Source organism: Bidens hawaiensis, unplaced genomic scaffold (genome assembly GCF_021521415.1).
Source record: "Bidens hawaiensis isolate Kalapana, Puna unplaced genomic scaffold, B.hawaiensis_p1.1 tig00028246_1, whole genome shotgun sequence".
NCBI classification, from domain to species: Eukaryota; Viridiplantae; Streptophyta; class Magnoliopsida; order Asterales; family Asteraceae; genus Bidens; species Bidens hawaiensis.
The window spans coordinates 32,967-51,544 of record NW_027494599.1 but is presented as its reverse complement, the minus strand read 5'-3'; the positions used below and the strand labels follow the sequence as shown (position 1 = coordinate 51,544).

Below are 18,578 nucleotides of genomic sequence, written 5' to 3'. Positions count from 1 at the left end.
GGAAAGGGGGCATACAAATTGTCTACTTTGGATGGTGACTTACTACCAAGGGCTTGGAATGCTATCCATCTCAAAAAATATTTTATGTAAGACTTCTATCCCAAGGACAATTTAACAGTAATGTTAAACAACTAAGGTATGTATTCAAATTTATGTTTTTATTCATTTTCAATATTATTATTCTTTTATCATGGTACTGACTTAAGCATCGGAGGGGTGTTAGCAAGGCTAACACGCACCCCTCACTTAGAGTTGACTATTTTGTAGATATGAGGTGATATGAAGGCCTTGTCGCCAGTTTATAAAGGCCTTATCGCCAGCTTATTCCTAAGGTATAAGGGGTTTTCACCTCTTCTAAGGTTTAAGGGATTTTCATCTCTTCTTAAGATCGCATGTAGCGCACGTTTATTCAGCCTTAGTTCGAGAGGCAGGGCCGACATATGAAATATAGTGACTTTTTACCTCGTTATCCTCGGCTATTGGTTTGAATCTTGAGGTTTAAGGGGTTTTCACCTCTTCTTAAAGTCGCCTGTAGCGCGTGTTTATTCGGCCTTAGTTCGAGAGGCGGGGCCAGCACATGAAATATAGTGACTTGTTACCTCGTTATCCTCGGCTATTGGTTTGAATCTCAAGTTTATGGTAGACGTACCATAATCTAAGGTTTAGGAGATTTTCATCTCCTCTAAAGGGCCTCGTCGCCAGTTCATTCCTAAGGTTAAGAGATTTTCATCTTTTCTAAAAGGCCTTGTCGCAAGTTCGTTTCTAATGGTTTAAGAGATTTTTCATCTCTTCTAAAGAGTCTTGTCGCCAGTTTATTTAGGCCTTATCGCCAGAATTTCTAAAAATATTATCAGGATAATGCTGATATTACAATTTTATCGCTATATCCCTGGGATTAGAGGAGCATACTAAACAATTATCTTATTGCAAGAATAAGATGGTCTAGACAATATCCAGGTTAATTGACGTACGGTTCTGGTATGATTTACTATTTGTGAATATTTTATCTTTCGTATTATTTACAAGATAAAGTTTATGACTTGATATTAGTTTATTGAATTAAACTTAAACTGTTATTAAAGAATTCCATTCCTAATAAACTCAATTTTGTCTCTAAGGATTTAATAAACAGGGATTTCGAATGACTGATCTATTCTCGTAATGATGTCAACTTTAGTTGGTGCTAAATCATAAAATTTTGGTGCTACATGGAAAACATTTTATCATTAGAAAATTTAACAGCTGAAATTGGAAAAAACAGCTGTCAAATTTTGGGGACAATTGTTAGGGCCCAAATTTTATTGTCGGATCTATGCTCAGGATCCCGAAAATGTTCAGGATCCTGAATATGTTCAGGATTCTTAAATAAGTTTAGTATCCTGAGTATTAATACTAATAAATAAATATTTCTCTCTTGGTGTTGATTTATAATTGCAGATATTAATTGTTGATTTAGTCCATGCGAAATATACGGTTGGTGGTTGAAGAAAACGCGTCAATTGTGTTATAACCGTTAGGAGTAAAGGCCAATTAATGGTTAAAGGTCAAATATTGACTGTATGCTGAAATCTCGCACTTATAGTTAATATTAACACGTGGAAGAACTCTATTATTGTCAGGTTTCATTTCTATGTTTAAGGATCCTGGATTTACTAACAGGTTTTCAATATTCGGTATCCCCGATAATTGCTAGCTGTTGTATTATCCTCGGATATTTGAAGTTATTTCGCAGATGGGACTATGTTTGACAAGTGACTCCTTAAAGAATCAGTCAAAGACGTGAGGAGTAACGGCTAAGACACATAACTTCGCATTTAAAGTCATTAAGCCACGTAATCAAAGCATTGAAGACATGGGAGGATTTCCCGGGATAACAGTTGTAATATTTTATTATATATATGAGCTGATAATATCATTAGAGCACACAATTTTCACTCACCTAGTTACTAGCATACTTGTAACACTTAGCATTCGATCACTTATCAGCTCCACCACTTGTAATCACCTATTTTCATTATTAATAATATCGACGGTGATAGTTTTCACTGTCCGGGGGTTTTTTGTGCCGGAGATTACCATAATCATATACGAATCCGACCAAAAATTACGTTCTTAATCTTTGACCGAAGCAATTCGACCAAAGATTACGTAGCTAATTCTTGACCGACGTAAGATTATTGTGATCAAGGTTTTTTTTTCCCTCGTAATCATATCGTTGTGTTCGATCTTATTATCAATAAGCACTTAACCTCATGCACTAATTTGATCAAAAGTTGCTTTGCCAATTTTTGACCGAAACATGAATCGTGCGAGTATTTCTGGGGATTGGTATTGTATTGTGGTGACCGATGACTATTCAAGATATGCATGGGTGTTATTTATGAGTTCGAAAGATCAAACACCGATTTTGGTACAAAACCTTATCACCAAGATCAAATCACTATACAAACAAAAGGTGAGGAGAATCCGAAGTGATAATGGTACTGAATTCAAAAAAACTGTATTAGATTTCTTTTGTGTTCAAAAAGGAATTCTTGGAGAATATAGTTCACCTTATGTACCACAACAAAACGGTGTTGCTGAACGAAAGAATTGAACCTTGATTGAAGCTGCATGAACTATGCCTGCTGATTCTAAGCTTCCCGTCCAATTTTGGAATGAAGTGGTGAATACAGCTTGTTATACGCTTAATCGGGTTTTAACAGTAAAGTGACTCAAGAAGACGAGTTATGAGCTTTCGAACAATCGAAAACCTAACTTAAAGTACCTGGAACCTTTTGGGTGTCCGTGTACAATGTTGAAGAAGGATGTGGGTAAATTTGAAGAAAAAGCTATCGAAGGGTATTTCTTGGGATATGCATGTCCAAAGAAAAGGGTATTTAACTTCACGTCTGGTTGCTTTGAGGAATGGTACCATGTGGACTGTCAAAAGTACACAACTCCTCCTCAAGGGAAAGGTCCCGACTGGATGTTTGACTATGATAGTTTATTTAATTCATTTACTTTATCGACTGAAAACATAGACGAAGATCTGATTCAAGCATACTTTAAAGATCATTTGGCCGTTCCAAGATTTTCAAGTTCTAATGATGTTGAAGCTCCACATACAGCTCCAACTGAGGAACCTCAAGTTGCTTCTCCAGTTGCCTTTGAGAATTTATCTACTTTTTCTGATGATGAGCAAGTTAATGATCAAGTTATTTAACTTGATAGTGATGTTTCATCTTCTGAGCTTGGTGAACATTATACTAATTTATTTGATAATGTTTTTGTTCCTGAGAATCCTACTATTCGGATTCATGGCTATCATCCACAAGAAAACATCATTGGAGAACTAGATATGGGTGTTCGTACACGTCATCAAGTTGCTTCGTTAAGTGATAATAATGTATTGTGTGTATATGCTGATTTACATTCATCGGGAATTGTAAATCTTGCAAAATTCACTTGCTTTCTATCTCAAGTTGAGCCAACGACGGCTCGTAAGGCACTAGAATATCCTCTTGGGTAGAAGCTATGCAAGAAGAATTACAGCAATTTGCACGTTTGGGTGTTTGGGACTTAATTGGCAAACCTGCTATTGTCAAGAAAGCTATTCCGACTAAGTGGGTATTTAAGTGTAAGAAAGACGATCGAGGGATGATTGTCAGAAACAAAGAACGTCTAGTGGTGCAAGCTTTTCATCAACAAGAGGGTGTTGATTACACAGAAGTATATGCTCCAGTAGCAAGATTAGAGTCGATTCGAATCTTCCTGGCATATGCTGCTTATAAGAATATCAAGGTCTATCAAATGGATGTTAAAAGTGCTTTTCTTAATGGTGAACTACACGAGGAAGTGTTTGTTTTACAGCCTCCTGATTTTGAAGATCCTGATTATCCGGACCGAGTTTACCGATTAAGCAAGGCCTTGTATGGTCTACATCAAGCCCCGAGAGCTTGGTATGGGACGCTCGCCGACCATCTGACTGATAACGGCTTCAAACGAGGGACAGTCGACTGCACTTTATTTCATAAAACTGTTGGTGACGATCTTCTCCTAGTTCAGATTTATGTCGACGATATTATTTTTGGGTCTACAAACGACACGTTGTGTAAGGTGTTCGAGAAGTCCATGCAAACAAAGTTCGAGATAAGCTCGATGGGAGAGATGAATTTCTTCTTAGGGTTGCAAGTTCACCAGTCTGCTAATGGAATCTTTATTCATCAGACCAAATATGTGAACGATGTCTTGAGCCGATTCAAGATATCTGCCGGAAAAATCCCTTCAACTCCTTTCCCAGTGGGTCATAATTTATCACCGGATGAATTGGAGGATACCGTTGATCCTACCCTCTATCTTGCCATGATCGGTTCTTTAATGTATCTAACGGCTTCTCGCCCCGACATCATGTTTGCTGTTTGTCTTTGTGCTAGGTTTCAAGCAAGTCCCCGAGTGACTCACCTAGCTGCGGTTAAGAGAATACTTCAGTATTTGAGGGGAAATCCAGACATCGGGTTGTGGTACCCCAAGGATGATACTTTTGATCTTACTGCTTATTCAGACTCGGACTATGGAGGTTGAAAGATCAACTTCAAATCAACGACTGCAGGATGTCAATTTTTAGGAAACCGGTTTGTTTCCTGGCAGTGTAAGAAGTAGACAACGGTCTCCACTTCAACCGCCGAAGCTGAGTATGTTGCAGCCTCGAGTTGTTGTTCCCAGGTTTTGTGGATACAACAACATCTTCACGACTACGGTTTGAAGTTTCTTACTACTCCTATTTTGATTGATAATTCTGCTGCAATTCCTATCACAAAGAATCCCGTACAACATTCGAAAACAAAACATATCGAAATTCGATATCACTTTATACGGGATTGCTTTGAGAAGAAGTTGATTGACCTTGAGAAAGTACATACTGACTTTCAGAAAGCCGATTTGTTTACCAAAGCTTTTAACAAAACGCGTTTTCAATTTTTGCTTGGTTTAAATGGATTGAAGACCCTCGCTGATATTCTTAAACAAGGATGACTATCTTTATTTTCTGTTATTTCTTTTAAAATTTCTTTTGGTTTTAGGGGGTGAAAATCTAGAAAATACAAAAAAAAAAAAAATTGTGCTTTTCGTTTGTGTAGATAAAATCCAAAAACAATAAAAATTCTTAAAATCCAAAAATATTGTGATTTCTTTTCTTTAATGTTTTCTCCTTTAAAATATTTTGAAAAACCAAAAACATTTTAAAATTTGAAAATCCAAAAAGATTGTATTTTAAGTTTAATACAAAAAATTTTGAAAATCCAAAAAGATTGTAATTTCAGTTTGTACAGAAAAAAAAATCCGAAAATCCAAAAAAACTGTGAAGTTTATTTTGTTTATAAGAAAATTGAAAAAGACAAAAATATTGTGTTTTTATTGTATGTATAGAGAAAAACCAAAAAGATTTTTGCATGCGTTCGCTGAAAATTAAGTCAATTATCTACATTTGAAGGGCATGTACGTGTATATGTTTGGTCCTGACATTTACTTGTAAATGATCGGGTTAGCCATTCACCTGATAATGGAAAATAGTTGGGGCGTTCGTTATGCGTATTTAGATTATTTTCTCGTTGAAAATTATGCCGGTTATTTAAGTTTGTGAAGCATGCTTGCATGTCTTAGTCCTATTATTCACTTGTTGAATTGATAGAACAACCATTTATTTATAGACTTAAGTTAACTGGGGCGGTTAAATTTATCTTTACTTTTGGTTTATGCTCCTCAAAATTTTGAGTTTTTTAAGCTAAAAGAGAAAATGATAGTACATTGATTATCTTGACTCCAAATCCAGCAAGAAGTAAGCTTAAAAGACTGTGTGCTTTTTTGCATTGGTGCATTGGTAGGTCTTAAAACAAACAAGTAGAGTAAAGTATGTGATATAAACATAAAGAAACGCCAAATTGAAAGGGTTGTTAGTCTCTAGAAAAAATTTCGGTGAGGATGGCAGAAATGTAATAACCTGTCATACTCAAGCCTTATACTTGTTTGATCAACCTAAAACAAAAGAAAGCAAATAACAAGTTTTGAGGTTCTGGACACTGTGAGTCTTTATGCGGCTTAATCATCTGGGTATTCATATGCATGAATATTTCATTCGCTTTTAGAGCAAACCCAAAGTCATTAAACTTGATCACTGCTGTACTTCGTACAAATTTCAAAATTACTGACTTGATCAAAATCCGCTGTTAGTCATACGTTGTTCCTCCCTTGCGCGCGTCTTAATACCATTAAGAAACGGACCCCAGGGGATACAATGTATGTAAGCCGACAGATGGACTCGTGCATATTCACTCATAGTAACAGAAAATCAATGCATTGCTCATAAACTTCTATAAAAACAATTTTTGATCAACAATATAATGGTTTAAGTCAAGTTGGGGTGATATGGAAATAATCAAATTAAGCTTGAACCGAGATTAGAGGCTGATAGTTTCTGATATTCTGTGCTCTAATTGAACCAATTAATCATATCACAAAAACACTTGAAAGTTTGTTATTAGATTTAAGTGGACAACAATACCAATGACCGACTTAACGCCAGTCATAATATCGCTGAAATATAAAATTGTGATGGAAGAGCAATTGGTCAATATGATTCTCTGCTCAAACTCATCAAAAATACCAAAAATAAGTATTGTTTTTGAAAAAGATATAAAACAAAAAAAGATTTTTTATTTTCTGTTTCGGATACTTTTCATGAAAATACATTCTTTATATATTACAAAATACCAAAAATATTTTTCATTTAGTTCTTACATATTATTTAAATGATTCTTTATCGGTTTCAAAAGGTGAAACGGTTTTTAAAGTATTTGATTATTGGGATAACTGTCCTCGGTAATTCTTTTAAAATTAATTTAAATTTATTAATTCTTTAATTTATATTATTTAATTCATTTAATTAGTTATTTATTCAGTTAAAATTAAATAATGTTTAATTCGTTAATTATGGATAACGAATTAGGATTTTATTTTAACGAACTACTTTCTAGTTCGTTCTCTAATTCGCTCCGCACTCTGTAACGAAATACATCCAATTCGTTATGCATATTTAACTAATCAAGACACGATTTGAATTTTAATTTGTTATGCCACGTATTCAAATAAGGTGAACGAATAAGCTGATTCGTTATTTAAATCAATAACGAATCTGTTTGATTCGTACATAGGGTACATTGGGTAGCGTGTAACAGTATAAAAGACAGGTTAAACGGATCGTCCTTCACTATTCACCCTTCTTCCTTATACCTAAAGAAACCCTGCTTAAAGTTTCTCTGATTTTTCGACCTTTGAAATTCGAACTTTTGAATACATCAGTGTGTTACTAAGGTATAGATGATCACTTCTATGTGATTTTCGTCAAAAATGTCACAGTATAAACAGGCTATTTAGACAATTTTGCTATAAGGATTTTTACGAGGTTTAAAACTTTGTGTAATCTAGGCTATACTGTGTTAAAATAGCTCTTTTTGTTATCATTGTGATCGGAATGTGATTCCGATACTCTTGGTGGACTTTAATCAAGGTTTGATTATTGTTTGCCAGAGCAATTAATTGTTTGTGTTTTTGGGGGTTTATGCTCTGTTAACACTCCAATTAAACCTAACTTATTTCACGGTATTGAACTTCAATTTCAACTCCGTGTGCTTCGTATTGTGTTTCCGAGATCACTATGCCTGTTGATTCGGTTATTCAACGATGATTATGGATTAATTGATACTGGTTTCATATTGTGACTTTCAGTGTTCTTAATCGAATTTTGACTTTGACTATTAGAGTCAAAGATCAAGTCATTATTGACCATTCGATATTTTTAGCGAATTGGAATTATTTAGTGTCCAATTCTTTAATAAGTCACATGAACTAGTTTGGCGAATAAGTTAATCAACGAATCAGATTTGAATTCGTTAAATCATAACGAACTGAATTCTAGTTCGTTCTTTTGAATAGTAATTCGCTAAGTCTATTTCGTTAACTTATTTACCTGATAGCGAATCAATTGATTCATTACATATTTGTAACGAATCAGATTGATAATCAAACGAATGACATTTCAATTTTAATTATTTAATTAAATTTACTAATCATTGTAATTAATACATTATTCCAAAGGTCTAAACGCGTCGATACATCGATTACACACAAAATTAAATACATCATCTATAATACGATACATCAATACGAAATCGATACATTAAATATAGATTTTACTTATAAATGCTAAATATATATTACATCTTCTCATTACTTATAATCGTTTATATTTATTTAGTGAAATGGCCGATCAAATGGATCAAGATCCACCTGTTGCTCCTCAAGAACAAGAACAACCCCAAGATCAAGAACAACCTCAGGAACAAGAAGAAGTTCAATTGCTATCCTTTGACAAGAAGCACAACATTTGTGCTTATGTTGATTCAGACGTTGGTGATGAAGCTCTGTTTGGGGCTATGTTATAATTTCTACGTCGTTCGGTGATACATTATGCTATAACTGCCAAACCTAAGGTTTATCTGAGTATTATTAGGCAGTTATGGGATACTGCTGAGTTCATTGACACTGAGAATCACATTCGAGCAACAATCAATCAAACTCCTATAACTGTGGATGTTGATGTGATTAGGAAAGCGCTTCGGTGTGAGGATAATGATGATAACCCAAGTGAGTTTGATAAGAGGTTAATTAAGGGTCTATTTACAAGGGTATTTTATGGTAGAAATATTGATGATTCTATGTTTAACAAGAATGGATTGTGCCCACCTTACAAGTATCTTTTACACATCCTGATTCATTGCATAGGTGGTCGTAAAGGTGGATTTGATGAGTGTCGTATAAGTTTGCAATAAGCATTTGTGGCTCTTATTCTCAACAAGCCATTCAACTACTCAGAAATGGTTTTCAATCATCTGAAAGAACAAGTCCAGCATACAGCTCAGACGAAGAAGTTCTTGATGTATCCCCGATTTCTACAGTTGATAATTCAAGACCTTATTCCAGACTTAGTGATTGATCGAACGTTAGTGCACGATGTCCTTTATATAGAACACATGAAGGCTGACACGGTGCGTAGAATGACGATTTATCATAAGGAGAGGCCACGGGACAAACGGATGATTTGTCATATCATTAATCCTGATTATGTATGTCCTCCTAAGGATCGCTGGATCCATGATGACTCGGATTCCGAGCGTGAGGGAGGAGAAGGTGGGAACGATGGTGGTATTGATGGTGATGATAATGATAATGATGGTGGAAATGGTGGAAATGGTGATGCAGCTCTCCGAGAACAACAAGCTGCTGTTGAAGCTGCGTTGGCTGCTACCATTGCAGCTCAACGTGAATGTAAACGTAAGGGTAAAGCACCAGCTTCTGAAGCTCCAGAAAAGAGACGTGTATCTACTTGAGCTGGTGTAATCGTTGGTGTTCCACCGTTTCGTCCTGCAATTCCTCGACGCCCGGTAGTGCCAATTACTACTAGCACTCCGGAGATGACTTTGACGACGACGATGGTACCTCACGAGCAGTTGGGTATGATTCCACAATCAGCCTTAACTGAAATACCATTGCCGTCTGCTACACTTTCTACCGTTCCTCCAACACCGTCAATGAGGCCTCCTCCACCTAGTGATCTCTCATTTATGAGAATTACAAGGCCTCAGGGACCAATCCAGCCTGTTCATCCATCTCTGTATGCTATGCCACCAAACCGTCAGACAGACATGCTTTTGAATCTTCTACATTTGTATGAAAACCAAATGTCTGCTGACCGTATGAATCAAGAACGCTTGATGGAGAACCAGAAAAAGCTACTCAGTTATGTTTCTTTCTGTCAAAAAGAAACAAAGCCCTACGTGAGATTGTTGAGTCTCAGGGGTGAAACTTAAACAACAAGAGGATCTGATCTTGCAATTGACTTGCAAAGATGATGCTTTAAAGAAGATCAAGAATGATGACGAATATCCAGATGAGTCTGGTGCTGGTGGTGAGCCTAAACAAACTCAAGACCCATCTTCTGGTGTGGGTACGAGTTCTGTTGATTATTCGGGCAAACAGATCATTATTTATCATGATCATTCGGCTGCCAAACCGATTGAGATGATCAAGGCTGATACGGTTATATTTATGGATGATAAGGGGTGATTAGAAGCATGGTGAATGCAGATGACATAGATGTGGGGCAGTTTGTTGACAAGTCGCTGACACGAGAGCAGATTGCGAACTTGCTTGGTCTGAATGAAGATGAGATGACCGTGTTAGAGACTGAGCCTGATGCTGAGGTAATTAATGATGACGAGATCTTGAATGATCCTACTGTTGAGATGAGGACGGATTTTATTTATGAGGATGAGGAAATTGAGGTGGAAGATGTGACTGCTGAGGAGTATCCTGACTTGTTTCAACACACAAATGTTGATCAAGGTGCTCTTATATTTAATGAGAAGATTGTAAGAGAAGCAGAATATCATCTCGAGAAGACATCTAAGGGTAAAAAAGTTGCTGACTTTGTTGACAAAATATTCGACCCGAAGATTGATCCATCCTGGGCTGATATTCATAGCTGGTTTGCTCATCAAGACAACAGGATTGGTAAGATTATCAATGCTCACAGGTACGTTGATAAAGAATCACTAGAAGCCATAGCACGCGCCAAAGCCAATCAAAAGACTACTTTCAAGGCCGTGTCAAAAGTACAAGGTGACATCGTTTCTTGGCTTTATGATTATGAATTAAAAGTATGCATTGTGAAATGGGAGAAGGGCGTCTAGTATTACGAAAGGATGTCTGACCTTCTCTCATTACCGAGATGGGATGTGCGCACTTTGGCGTATCGTCCGTTTATTAATCGGGGTGGGAATAAACAGGCAAGTTGGTTTCACCAACACCTGCTGTTTGAATTAAACCACGAGTTCAAATTTTCCAAACCACAGATTCCAATCCGCAAGCGTCTCAATGAGATTGACCCAAAGACAGGTTGGAAGAAGTTGGTTCTTAAGGTAAAACCACCGAAGAAGATGATGAACCAACACATGTGGTTATCTTTCAACCGCTGGTACTACGACAACAAAACCGGCTAGGCCGTCATTGTGTTGGGAAAGGGTTTGAAGACTGAGCTGATAAAGATCATTGACCCGATGTGGTTGGTGAATCTAACCGAGACCGACAATGATGTGCTTCACAAGAACAGGATTTTGTTTGAGCGCAATGAAGACTATGACCTGGCTATGCAATTCCAGCGCGTTGTGCGTGTTTGTTATGAAAACGGAATTCATAGTTACAGAGACTGGCAGTCCAAGCGCTTCAAGTAATTTAAAGACAAAGAGCTCAAGACGAGGGGGTGTCTGTTAGTGCACGGTTTTTCGTCTCGAGTCTTTGTATATATCTTTAACATATTTGTTGTTTTGATTAATGTAATAAAGTATTATTGTTTTAAGTTAGTTCGCTAAAGTATTAGTCTAGTTCGCTAAGGATGTTTAGCGAACTAGAATTAAGTTAGTTTCCTCCTGATTCGTTAAGGATGTTTAACGAATCAGGAGATGGTTCGTTATGTTATTTATGTTTATGTATGTAACGAAGTAGTGTCTATTTCGCTAGGGGATGTTAGTGAACTAGACCTATCTTCTATTTATATGTGAACCCTGTTCACAATTAATCTAAGTTTTGAGAGTTAATTAACAAAGTTCTGTCAAAATCTCTCTCGATCATCATCTTAATATTATACACACATACACATACTAATACTGATAATATATATATATATACTATAACATATAATCAAACGTAACGATGAGCTAGATCCGTATTAGGATTAATCGTATTCACACAGATCTGAGATCTGGTTATTGATTAAGGATTGATCCGGGAACAAACAAATACCACCACCCTTATCCCCTACTCCCTACCCTAGAGCCCACCACTCACACTAAAGCTTCAAAAGATCCTCAATGGAGAAATGCTATGGATTCAGAGTTTAATGCTCTTATCCAAAATCAAACGTGGGAACTAGTACCTCCCAAATCTCAAGCATGGATTGGTTGCAAATGGATGTTTCGAATCAAACGCAATCCCAATGGTTCCATTTCTAAATACAAAGCTCGTCTCGTAGCAAAAGGCTATCTCCAACAATATGGGAAAGATTATTTTTACCCTTTTAGCCCCGTCACAAAGCCCGTGACCATCCGAACCATCCTTTCGGTAGCCCTCTCCAAAAACTGGCCGTTACGTCAACTTGATGTTAACAACGCTTTTCTTCATGGTACACTTCATGAAGACGTATTTATGACTCAACCACCAGGATATGTTGATCCAAAATTATCTCATCATCTTTGCAAGCTCAAAAAATCCTTATACGGTTTAAAACAAGATCCTAGAGCGTGGTACATTGAGCTCTCTAATTTCCTTATTAAATTTGGATTCTGCAAATCCTTAGCGGATGCATCCCTTTTTGTTAATCAAAAACCACATGTCACTTGCTACTTTATGGTTTACGTTGATGCCATTGTTCTCACAAGTAATAATCCCAAGTTCCTTGACCACTTTATTAAGGCTTTAAGGAACGAGTTCTCGATTAAGCACCTTGGTATGCTACATCACTTCCTAGGTGTTGAAGTAATTCCAACATCCAATGGACTCTTCTTGTCTCAACATTGCCACATTGAAGACGTTCTCAACCAATTTCACATGGATGGGGCAAAAGATGTCACCACTCCTCTTTGCACCACTGATCCATTGTCCCCAACCGACCATCCCCCTCAGTTGATCCAACTCTATATCGTAAGCTTGTCGGTTCCCTCCAATACCTAGCGTTCACTCGTCCCGACATTTCATTTGCGATAAACAAACTTTCCAAATTCATGCAGAATCCTCACCAAGATCATTGGCAAGCTCTTAAACGGGTACTCCACTGCCTAAAAGGAACCATTTATCACGGTCTCTTCATAAAGCGTAACTCTCCTCTTACACTCTCGGTCTTTTCAGATTCCGATTGGGGTGGAGTTAATGATGCCGGTCGGGTCACTACTGCTTATATCCTTTACCTTGGCACCAACATTGTCTCATGGAAGTCTACACGACAAAAGTCGGTCTCTCATTCCTCGACCGAAGCTGAGTACAAAGCCCTAGAAAATGCATCGGACAAACTCATGTGGCTCAAGAATTTATTGCAGGAACTAGGCATTACTACTAATCACTTGTCAACCTTGGTTTGTAATAATATAGGTGCTATGTATTTATGTGCAAACCAAGTCTAACACTCACGCATGAAGCATGTGGCTCTTGACTACCACTTTGTAAGAGAACAAGTATCAAATGGTCACCTACGTGTTTTTCACATCAACTCGCATGACCAATTGGCTGACATGCTCACAAAACCACTATCAAGATCACTATTCCTACGAAATCGATCCAAGATTGCTGTATCCGACGGATCCTCCATCTTGCGGGGGCGTATTAAGGAAAGCAATATCAATGGGTCAACACAAACATAAAAGGAATGCAATTATATATTTTATGTCATGGTTTTCTTACCTTGTACAGAGGCATAATTTATTCCTTTATTTTACTTGTTTCCATATTGTAAACATGCCAATATAAGACATCGTATCCTTGTAATCACATTATCAATTCACAATATTATTCTTAACTTTATAGCATCTAGCATACACACACATCATTTTTCTTTGATCCTACAAATCAAGACCATTCACTAAATAAGTTCCATAGAATTATCAAGTCCAAGAAAGGGTTGTTGAGTATAAAAGGGAGAACTAAGATCCAGGAGTATCATTCAAGTTCTAGTGATTGACATGGTGTGCTCAAGCTCAAGATCTTTTCTTTATCTTCATTCTAGGAAAAATCCACTTATAGTGAGCATAGATCCATCCTAATCTCACAATCGTATACTTTTAATTAATAGTTTGTGCTATAAGTGTTCACTCAAGTGTAAAAAGTAACAAGAGCTAACTAATAAATATGTAGATCTAGTAAAAGATAAATATTATAGAGGCATTTAACTAACACTATAGGACTTAGATTTATTGATGTGTGTTATCTTTGAATAACTCAACTCTAACGAACATAATAACTATTATTAATGTTAAACTTATGTTTAAAATTATAAAAGACTTACGCGTTATCTTTAAAGAGAGTTTCATGTATAAAAGATTTTTTATAAAATCTTGAGTATAAAAGTTCTATTTAAAATGATTTGGTAGAATATCACTTTTTACTATATATGAAGTTTTTTCTACATAAATAAATTTTATAGTATAGTTTCCTACAAGTAAATATTTAAAACCGTAAGCTTAACTAATAAATATATAACTACTCGATCTTTTACGACGTTTACAAAACATTATATATATATATATATATATATATATATATATATATATATATATATATATAATATTTTACTTTATGTTATAAAACTATGTACCGTTAAATATATTTTTAACCATACTTTACTTAAAAAGATAAACATATATGACATATATAATTGTTCGCTACTATCCGAATTGCGAAGATAAGTATATAGTTGGAGTTATATGTTCGTAAAACGAACTACATTAAATAAAAATGTATCACCAATGAGTCGTATGATCACGTAAGTCTAGGTGTTGGGTGAACACATAGCATAAACCAACATACTTAATTAACATGTCGAACCGACCTTAAGTTAGTATGTACTTGTCTTAGTACGAACGTATGACGAATACAAACAAGAGTTCATACGCATCACCCACTGACGCGAAGGTGTGTTTCAGGCCCCTTTTCTCTTTTATTGTTTTACAAACTAGAGGGAGAAACATACTAAACTTATTTGATAACTTTGCATATACTTAGTAAATTTGCATAAACTTATTTAGTAACTTTTCACAAACTTGTTAGGTTACGTTTCATAAACTTATTTAGTAACTTTTCATAAACTTTATGATTACGTTTCATAAACTTATTTAGTAACTTTGCATAAACATATTTGATAACTTTAAATAGACTTATTTCGTAACGTTGCATAAACTTATTTGACAACTTTACATAATATTATTTAATACGATGATTAGTAAGCAAGACATAGAATCTTTATATGAGCATAAGTTACACAAGGCCCTTAAGATCTTCGGATCAATACATTCTATAATCATTAACTATGGGTTCAGCCGAGGAATATGTAGGTAGTACTATCGGGATCCCGCTCATAGTTAGTCCCTCTAACCGACGTGTTAATGGGTGCATATAATCTAATATAGTTATCGTGGGACGGTATTGGGCAATGAAACAACATGATTTAGGCTTGATTATAGGCTCATTCTCATATATTAATTTGTATTCTTAGCTAGTTTACAGAGGATTATCGATCTTGTTCAGGTTATTTTATATATCATATTGCATCGAGTGCACTCATTTATATATCTAAAAGGGCTTTTAAGTTCGTAAATGCAAACTTTTTGGGACAACGTTCTCATCGGGAAAACACACTCATAACAAAGAAAGTTTTCAACTTCATAAATAAGTTTTTAATGTACATTTTTAATCATGAAGACATAAATAACTTTCAATCTACGTTTTATTTACGTAAACATGAACAAGTTTTAAAAACACGTTTTTGTCATGAAAACATAAGCTTTTGATAAATGTTTTAATCATGAAAAGCATATATTTGAGAAATCATTATTTTTTTTATTCATATTAAACATTTGAAACTCAATATTCTCAAAAAAACGGGTTTAATCATGCATTTAAAACCATGAACTCACCAACATTATGTTAACTTTTAAGTATGTTTTTCAGGTTATTAAACTCAGGAAGATATTTGTGGGCATATACAAGCATAGCATCACATGTAGGATAGCCACGTTAAGCAATAGCTGTGATTATCCATGAACGTCGCGCGCCCGCGTATTTTGCTTTGGCGGGATGTGACAGATTGGTATCAGAGCCATTGGTTATAGTGAAATAGAGGGTCTAGTCTATAACTAAATGACTCATTAAAAACATTCATTACATATGCATTTAGATAACATACATAATATTTTACGCATATTAATGTCACAAAGATTTTGTCCACAACATTCATTCACTCTGAGCATATTTCCTCAACACTACAAAAAAATGATGGGCTCCTGATAACCATGCTACTGAAGAATGTAATGCGCTAATCCTCGCTCCCACATTAGTCGCTTGCACCCATAAAGTGGATGGATACTTATACGATTAACGAATTAAAGTCGTGTTTTCACGCGTCTAAGGTAAAGTGGTTGGAGGACTATTCGTCCGGTGTTCAGACAAAGCTTCCGCATAGCTTCTTAACTCGAGGACGCACCTAGTGGACCCCTTTCGTCTATCCCATCATTTACAAATTCAATAATAGCCTAAAACTTTCACATTCCTTAAAAGTTATGAATATTCAATATGCGAGTACCTCGGTTCCTTGAACCAGGAGCTCGAAACTGGAAAGCGCCTAAACGATCATGCAAGGCAAATTATTATTACGAGTGCACGCGTAATAATGAGAAACTTTTCATGAAAAGCCTGGCGAATTCCATTATTTGAGCACATGTTCATATAGTCTAGATTCGTAAGTTCGTTAACCGAGACCTGATCTTTAACTAAAACCAATGTCTATTAGGATAATCAAAACAATACCCCACGATACACCGAGTTATTTAGAAATTCACACTGTTACTTTGATTGGTCAAAACACGTTTCCCTTGGCGACAAAACCGATTAAGCACTTCGTTAAGATCATTCCATTGGCTTTTGAGTTTCCCTACTCAAGCTGATTTTGAAAATATTTGTGACTTGTTACTTCACCGGGAAGTAACAACAAATAGATTTTCATTTATAACTCAGATCTCTACAATTTTCTCATGTGCTCCCTAGTACACAAGTCACTTTGTGGCTCAACAACCTCACTCACGTCGATTGTTTTAAAGACTCGTATTTGTCTTACCTATAATTAGAAAGGCTCAACTAATACGCAATATGGTGTAATATAACGAAAATACTACTTTTCCTCATAAACAAAATCACATTCCTTTCTAATCTCATGTACAACATCCACATGCATCCCCGGCCAGTAGTATCCGGCATTCATGAGTTTTGCTACGACCATTCTCGGGCCTGTGTGAAGACCACAAATGCCTTCATGAACTTCCCTAATTAAATAATTCGCATCCTCGACGTCCACACATCTTAGAAGTGGGCCGAGGAAGGATCGTCTGTACAGGACGCCATCTTGCATTTGATAATTCAAGGCCTTGTGTCTTATCTTTCGATTCGCGGCCTTCTTTTCCAGTAGAACTCCCGATGACAAGTAAGCCATGATTGGTGTCATCCAGGATTCTACGCCGGTTTGAATAACTAAAACTTGATTCCGCAAGACGGATGGTCGATCCAGGACTTCAACGCGAATATCTTTAGCAAAGTGTTCAAAATTGGTTGAAGCCAGCTTGCTAAGAGCATCCGATGACTTTTTCTCGCTTCGTTTAATGTGAATGACTTTGCATGAAGATAATTGAAGGATCAAGTCTTTTGCTTTTAACAAGTACGCAGCCATTACATCGTTTTTCGCTACATAAGTTCCATTGATCGGTCCTGCGATCAACATGGTATCCACCCACGCTTCTACGTGTTTTACCCCAAGCTTCTTAGCTATTCTCAGGTCCGCCAATAAGGCTTCTTACTCCGCCTCATTGTTAGTACTTTTGAAGTCTAACTTGATGGTGTAAGTAAACTCATGACCTTCGGGACTGACTAGCCTAAGGCCTGCGCCAGATCCCTCGTTGCTCGAAGCTCCGTCAGTGAACAATGACCAAACTTGCTCTTGTTTAGGAGGTGCTTGGTGTTGCTGTTCAATTAAACATTCTTATTCTTTGTGTTGCGGAACTTCTGTGACGAGGTCCGCCAACACATTCCCTTTGATTGCTGGTCTGAGTTTATATTCAATTGCATGTTCTCCTAGTTCGATGGCCCATTTCGCCAATCGCCCATACAATTCTGGGTTGCTTAATACATTTTTGAGCTTATATCCCGTTAACACATTAATGAGATGGGCTTGGAAATATCTGCGGAGACGCCTAGCAGCACAGACCAGCGCTAGAACCAGCTTTTCGAGCATTGAGTATCTGGTTTCTGGATCTGTCAACGTCCTACTGACATAATAAATTAGAGTTTGAACGCTCTTTCTGTCCGTCAGTAGCACGGCCCCAATGGCGATATCAGACGCTGACAAGTAAAATGTCAAAGGCTCTCCCGCCTGTGGTGTTGTTAAGGTAGGAAACTCCATTAAACACTTTTTAACCTCCAGAAATGCTTGTTCAGCTTCCGCGGTCCATCTGAAGTGTGCTTTCTTGAGACAATTTCTCATATTTGAGACAAACGGGTAAGACTTAGCCGCATGATTTGCTAAGAATTCGTTCAGTGCCACCAGCCTTCCATTGAGTGTCTGCACTTTCTTGAGGGAGGAAGGTGAAAGCATGCGGGCTACTGCCTGAACCTTGCCCAGATTGGCTTTGAGACCCGCACCTGTTACGATGACCCGCAAAAATTTTCCCTCCTCCATT

General features: G+C 36.6%; 1 protein-coding gene across 1 annotated transcript; it reads right to left on the bottom strand.

Moving 5' to 3' along the window:
* Nucleotides 1-17,020: 17,020 nt before the first annotated feature.
* LOC143576613 (uncharacterized) lies at nucleotides 17,021-17,623 on the bottom strand. Its single transcript, XM_077060667.1, has one exon. The coding sequence runs from the start codon at nucleotides 17,621-17,623 to the stop codon at nucleotides 17,021-17,023; it is 603 nt and encodes a 200-aa protein (XP_076916782.1).
* Between the last annotated feature and the right edge of the window lie 955 nt (nucleotides 17,624-18,578).